Source organism: Octopus bimaculoides, chromosome 6 (genome assembly GCF_001194135.2).
Source record: "Octopus bimaculoides isolate UCB-OBI-ISO-001 chromosome 6, ASM119413v2, whole genome shotgun sequence".
Lineage (NCBI taxonomy): Eukaryota > Metazoa > Mollusca > Cephalopoda > Octopoda > Octopodidae > Octopus > Octopus bimaculoides.
The window spans coordinates 94,737,008-94,744,716 of record NC_068986.1 but is presented as its reverse complement, the minus strand read 5'-3'; the positions used below and the strand labels follow the sequence as shown (position 1 = coordinate 94,744,716).

At 40.5% G+C, this 7,709-nt stretch overlaps 1 protein-coding gene across 1 annotated transcript in view; it reads left to right on the top strand.

Moving 5' to 3' along the window:
• LOC106877772 (tRNA (guanine(37)-N1)-methyltransferase) overlaps window positions 1-7,709 on the top strand; it is a 26,533-nt gene that overhangs the window by 12,779 nt on the left and 6,045 nt on the right. The window contains exon 4 of the mRNA XM_014926780.2: window positions 3,213-4,046. Within this exon, the coding sequence (XP_014782266.1) occupies window positions 3,213-4,046 (834 nt within the window). The remainder of the gene's footprint in view (window positions 1-3,212; window positions 4,047-7,709) is intronic.

Here is a 7,709-nt window from a genome sequence, read left to right as displayed (position 1 = left end):
CAAATACTGAGGTTGATTTGATTGACTCATCAAATCTTAGTGTTCGTTTCTATATTAGAAACTGTTGCCCATCATCATCATCGTCATCATCATTGTTTTATCTTTCATTTATTTTTTTCCATGCTTGCATGGGTTGGATGAAATTTGTTGAAGCAGATTTTCCATGGCCAGGTGCCTTTCCTGTTGCCGACCCTTATTTATTTCCAAGTAAGGTAATATTTCCCTCCAACCAGGCATGTTTACACGGAACATTGGAAATGAAATACACTGATTGCATGACTGACGCTCACAACTAGCACATGTCAAAGCAAGGAGACAGCAGCGCACACACGCACGCACACACGCACACGCACACACGCACACACACACACACACACACACATGCATACATTTCAATTTTCTGAAGTTTTAAAAATATTTTCCAAAAAATTTTTTAAATAACTGTAGGCATAGCTGTATGGTTTAAGAGGCTTGCTTCCCAATCATATAATCTTTAGTTCAGTCCCACTGTGTAACACCTTGGCTAAATGTCTTCTACTGTTGTCCTAGGCTGACCAAAGCCTTATGAGGGAATTCGATAGAAACCCGGCGTGCGTGCGCTTGTGTGTGTACCTTTGACTTGATAATTGTAAATGAGTATCACCACAGTTGATGAGCATCTCCAGTTTTCTATGAGAAACGTCTATGCATGTGAAAATATTGCTTTGCTTGGAAACAGATGAGGGTTGGTAATAGGAATGGTATCCGGCTATGCAGAGTTTCTATCGCAATTCTGTCTGGCTTATGTAAACATGGAAAAGTATGGGTTAAACGATGATAATAATAATCCTTTCTATTGTAGGCACAAGGCCTGAAATTTTGAGGGAAAGGGCCAGTCGATTAAATCGACCCCAGTACGCAACTGATACTTAATTTATTGACCCTCGAAAGGATGAAAGGCAAAATCGACCTTGGCGGTATTTGAACTCAGAATGTAAAGACAGACGAAATACTGCTAAGCATTTCGACCAGCATGCTAACGATTCTGCCAGCTCACCACCTTGGACTCCTTGTACCAGACATGGAAGAAATATCTTGTAATATTTGTTCCAGCACTTTAGCGTCTAAATTCATTTGTCATTGAGGTCAATTTAACCTTTCATCCTACCGTAATCGATAAATTAAAGTTCAAGTCGAGTACATGATCGTAAATCAATCATCCCTTTCAAATCTTTAGCTTTATGTTAAAGATATCTCATATACAGAATGTTAAAGATCAAAAAAAAAATTTAACGAATCAAGGGAAGTAACTCATACATAGGAACAACAGAGTTATTTCCCTTGAAACAAATTTCGTATCGATATTCCATACGCTTATTTGCTGTTTTGTGCATGTTTGGAGATGAAAAACGAACAAATGATCGGAATTTTAAGATACTAGTTGAGAGGTTGGAGGTTTGTCTCATGTAAACACAACTAGGAGTATCTATGAAGTGTATTTTTAGTTAAGTCTTCACCATCCAATCTTTTAGATTATACCATTGCTTCTGCCTAAAGCCCTAAATGAAGGATTCTACTGTCATCATCATCATCATCGTTTAACGTCTGCTTTCCATGCTAGCATGGGTTGGACGATTTGACTGAGGACTGGTGGACCAGATGACTACACCAGGCTCCAATCTGATTTGGCAGAATTTCTACAGCTGGATGCCCTTCCTAGCACCAACCACTCCGAGAGTGTAGTGGGTGCTTTTACGTGCCACAGGCACGAGGGCCAGTCAGGCAGTACTGGCAACAGCCACGCTCATGCAGCAAAATCTTCAACTGTGTTTGCTGTGGGATCTCCTATCGAAGTCTGGTGCCTTTGGGATCCATCCCTCTCTCATCTTTTGAATTAGAGGTCGCCGCTCAGATCGCATTATTGCAGTGTGTGCTGCTGATGCTCTCTCACTGTGTTCCATCATGGTTGCAAATCTCTTCTCTCTACACTTTCGAAGTTTATCTAAAGGCAAGGCTGCTGATTTGGGTTCATACTATAGTGTCATCTCATGAGTTGCTGCTTGAACACAAAAGGCTGGAACAGACATTTTATATGATCTTTTAACAATTTCACTAATTCATTATCCCAGATTAGTTCATTTTTGATCCTGTAAAGATAAACGGTGAAGTTGACTTTGGCATGAGTGGAATTCAGAGCCAAGAGATTTGGAGCTAATACCACATGGCAGGACTCTGCCAATTCACTGCATTTTTGACTTATATGGTTAATCCACATTATTCTGTAAGGAGCATAGGGCTGGTTTCCTCGTTTCTCTGATGTATATATATTCCTCCCTGGACAGGACGCCAGTCCATTGCCGGACTCCTCATTTTTACCGGCTGAATTTACTGGAGCAATGTGAAATGAAGTGTTTTACTCCAGAACACAATGCATTGCTTAGTCCAGGAATTGAAACCATAATCATATGATCATAAGTTCAACACCCTCACCACTATGCCATGCACTCCACTTTTGGCTTTTATATATACAGATATATTTCCACCACAAGATCCAATCTTTGTTGTGGTATGGTGGCCGGTATACCTCAGTGACCCTGAGAGCAATGCCAGCAACAATCTCTTAGTAGGGTCTCCCATCATGGACAGGTCAAAGGATACAGGCCAGACTAATATGGATCACCTCTTTCCACTGATAAAAATGGGTTTGTTTAGGGCCAACATTATTCTTTTACTTGTTTCAGTCATTTGACTGCAGCCATACTGGAGCACCGCCTTTAGTCGAGCAAATCGACCCCAGGACTTATTGTTTGGAAGCCTAGTACTTATTCTATCGGTCACTTTTTGCCGAACCGCTAAGTTGCGGGGACGTAAACACACCAGCATTGGTTGTCAAGCGATGTTGTGGGGACAAACGCAGACACACAAACAAACATACATATATATATATATATATATATATATATATATATATATACATATATACAACGGGCTGCTTTCAGTTTCCGTCTACCAAATTCACTCACAAGGCTTTGGTCGGCCCGAGGCTATAGTAGAAGACACTTGCCCAAGGTGCCATGCAGTGGGACTGAACCCGGAACCATGTGGTTGGTAAGCAAGCTACTTACCACACAGCCACTCCTATGCCTATGTTGAATGTTTCTTCAGACTAGTTTCTGTATAAAAAAGAGGTGTGTATTGAACCTGAGCTTATTTTTCTTTCTTTCCCTTTGCAGCCATGGAACATGAGAGGATTGTGTCAAAATTAGAGAAGGGTGACGTGGTGTATGACGTGTTTGCTGGTGTAGGTCCATTTGCCATCCCTGCAGCAAAAAAGGGGTGTGTTGTGCTAGCCAATGATCTGAATCCTGAGTCATACAAATCCCTGGTGCACAATGCAGCCATGAACAGGATCAAATCTGACTTCTGTGCCTACAACCTGGATGGTCGGAAGTTCATCAGAAACAGCGTGAAGGAGGACATGTGTTGTCGATGGTTGCAACTGATCGATGCAGAAGCTATCCACAGCGGTGTGAATTGCAGCAATGTCAGTTACACCGAGAATAATAATGAAAAAGCTGTTGGTGGCAACATTGGAGGTTGTAATAGTGGTGGAGATATTATTGGTGCTGTTATTGGTGGTATTTGCACAGACATTGGCAATGCTGCCGTCACAAAAAATTGGACTTCTCCTGCGTTCCACATTGTCATGAATCTACCCGCCATTGCTGTTGAATTCTTAGATGTCTTTCAGTCCATGTGCAGCGATATCCCTGTCACCAGCCCCATAGTGTCTCTGCTGGAACAGAAGACGTGTCTCCTGCCTCATGTCTATTGCTACTGCTTCTACAAAGGTGAAAGCCCCGAGGCAGATATTGAGAAAAGGGTGCGCCAGGCACTCAGATGTGATCACCCACCTCAAGATCTTGTAATTCGCTTTGTACGCAATGTGGCACCAAACAAAGACATGTACTGTGTAGAGTTTGTTGCATCAAAGGAGCTGCTGTGGAGACCAGTAACACAGACAAGGATGAAGGTAGACAGCCATGGAAATAGCAAATGTTATGCAGGTGAGTGTTAAAAGTTAACATATTACAACAACAGCAGTAGTCTTTGTGGATTGGATACATATGATGTATATATGAATGCATGTACTTTGACATACATTAACACCACACACACACACACACAAACACATAATATATATATACAATATACAAGAGTGTTACTCAGTTGAGTCCACTGCATCTTACAGCAGAAACAGCTGTAAGCTAATGAAGTTCATATATTAATCGTTTATTTTTTTACGGTTCTATAGTTAAGAGATGAGGAATTATGTATGTTATTTACATTATTTACATTTGACGGATATTTGTCCTCATCTTGTTTGTTGCTAACACAACGTTTCGGTGGATATAAACTCCAGCCTTCTTCAGGTGTTTTGGGGAAATTTCAAACCTGGGTTCTCATTCCTGAGGTATTTTTCGATATTATCATTATTATTATTATTAGTGTTCAGGTCATTACTTGGAATTGAACTTGGAATCTTGGAGTTAGTAGCCTGCGCTCTTAACCACTACACCATATGCCTTAGGAATGAGAACCCAGGTTCAAAATTTCCCCAAATCATCCGAAGAAGGCTGGAGGGTATATCAGCCGAAATGTTGTGTTAACAACAAACAAGATGACAAATATCCGTCAATTGTAAATAATGTACATAATGTTTATTTTTTTGTTATGAAGATGCAGGATGAAGTGGTGAGAAAGGAATCATCAGATGTTGGGCCTCACAGAGGGGATGACAGGGGACTGAGACTCCTGGCAGTTTGCTGTGCTAGAGAAGACATATAGAGCTAAGTAAATATGTGGCCATCCTTGCATACAGGTATGTCCCCTGTATCCTGCTTCAGCTGAGTGTTCCTAATCTTGTGGGCTCGTGGGTGCCAGTGTCACGTAAAAAGCACCTGTGCTGGTGCCACATAAAAGCACCTGTGCCACTGGTGAGTTAAAAGTATCCAGTACACTCTACAAAGTGGTTGGTGTTAGGAAGAGCACCCAGCTGTAGAAACCACAACAGATATGGAGTCTGGGCAGCTCTTCAGCTAGCCATCTCCTCTCAAACTGTCTAACCCATGCCAGCATGGAAAACAGACATTATTAAGTGAATATGATGATGATGATGATGATGATATATATTCCCAACGACGCATTGTAGCCTTGAGCAAGACACTTTATTTCACGTTGCTTCAGTCCACTCAGCCCGCAAAAATGAGTAGTACGTGTATTTCAACCTTCTACACACACACACACACACACACACACACACACACACAAACACACACACACATATATATTATATCTGTGTGGTTAGGAAGCTTGCTTCTTAAGTATGTGGTTTCAGGTTCATTCCCACTGTCTGACACCTTGGGTAAGTGTCTTCTGCTCTGGCCTGTGTCCAACTGAAGCTCTGTGATTGAATTTGATAAGTGGAAGTTACCATTGTGTGTATGCATGTGTGTGAAAGTGCCTGTGTCTCATTTAATGGCTATGTATATACATATGTATGTGTATTTATATTTATACATGTATACACACATACATGTATAAACACAAATTTTATCATCTGTTTTGCCATGCCTGGACAGGCAGGTGGATTGTCTCCCAGATAGCGTATGCCCAATCCATATGGTCTTTTGTCAGCACCTCCATAAGATGCAGCAACTTCTGATCTGTCTTCACCAATTTGTTACAAGTCTTCCTCAGTCTTCTCCTCCTATGTGTGTGTGTATGTATATATATATATATATATATATATATATATATAATATATATGTGTGTGTATGTTCATGTGCATGTATGTGTGTGTGTGTGCATGTGTATATATATATATGTGCATGTATGTATGTGTGTGTTTGTGTGCATGTGTGTATATATATATATATATATATATATATATATATATATATATATATATGCACACACACACGTACCCACATGCACGCACGCATGAATATAGGTATATACATGTTCAGTGTGTATGATTGGGTATGTGTGTGTGTGTGAGCTCATGACTGAGATGTATGACCCCAGTCAGAACAACAGCTGTGCACAGTTACTAACACAGATATTGCATCCATCTCTAATCTCTGCTGTCAAACAAACCGTGTGTGTGGTTTAACAACATTTTGTAAAGGGCACCATAACCTCTAATCGTTCCTTCCGATGACCCTACCCTTCTCTGTGCTGTGTACGCCGTCGCACACTCCACTGCATTCATGTCTGTAAAACTGCATTTATCAAAACTCTGGTGCCCTTTGCGATCCTATACTGTTCCACATTTGTTTCCGTGGGAGGGTATTCAACAACAATACAATTCATTCGTGTATTCTGCACTTCATTCTGCATTCTTATACACTGCACTTTACTTGAAAACACTGCGTTCCTGTAGACTGCACTCCGCTTGGAAACACTGCATTTGTATACACTGCACTTTATTCAAAAACATTGCATTCCTGTATACTGCACCTCCCCAAATACACTGCATTCATGTACACTGCACCACACTTGAAAACACTGCATTTCTGTGCACTCCTTTCTTAAACATTGTCTTCCTTGACATTGTACTCCATTGTGCAACACTGTATTGCACTCCACTACACTCTGTCTGATCACTACCACCACCTCCACTGCAGCAACAAGGAACCACCTTTGTTTTTGTAGTACCACTCTGCTTTCTTTCAGTAGTTGATATGCCTAGTGCCCACCTAAATGGCGAGTGAGGTATCATGACAAAACTAACCTAACCTGGATGATAATTTTATAAATTTTACTTTTAAAATGGATTCTATAAACTGAAATGATAAAAAACTAATAAAGACAAAAGTTGTTGTCAATTTTACTTTATACATTGCAAGTTAACGACTTCCCTGTGCCTGATAAGATCTCATTTTATTTAAATAACTATTACTAGGTTTATCATGTATAACATAATTACTATGATAGGCGCAGGAGTGACTGTGTCAACTTTGCCTTTTCATCCTTTCAGGGTTGATAAATTAAGTACCAGTTGCAAATTGGGGTTGATCTAATTGACTGGCTCCCTCCTCAAAAACTTTTGAGCCTTGTGCCTAGATTAGAAAAGGACATTTTGATAACTTATAGGCGGCGAGCTGGCAGAAATGTTAGCACGCTGGGCAAAATGCTTAGTGGTATTTCGTCTGCTGTTACGTTCTGAGTTCAAATTCTGCCGAGGTCCATTTTGCTTTTCATTCTTTCAGGGTCGATAAATTAAGTACCAGTTACGCACTGGGGTCGATGTAATCGACTTAATCCCTTTGTCTGTTCTTGTTTGTCCCCTATGTGTGTAGCCCCTTGTGGGCAATAAAGAAATAAGAAACGTTAGCATGCTGGGTGAAATGTTTAGTGGTATTTCATCTGTCTTTACGTTCTGAGTTCACATTCCACTGAGGTCGACCTTGCCTTTCATCCTTTCAGGGTTGATAAATTAAGTACCAGTTGCATACTGGGGATGATCTAATTGACTGGCTCCCACCTCAAAAAATTTCGAGACTTGTGCCTAGAATAGAAAAGGATATTTTGATAACTTAAACTGGCAGAAACGTTAGCATGCTGGGCAAAATGCTGAGCGGTATTTTGTCCATCTTTATGTTCTGAGTTCAAATGCCATTGGAGTTTACTTTGTCTTTCATCCTTTTGGGGTTAACAAAATAAAT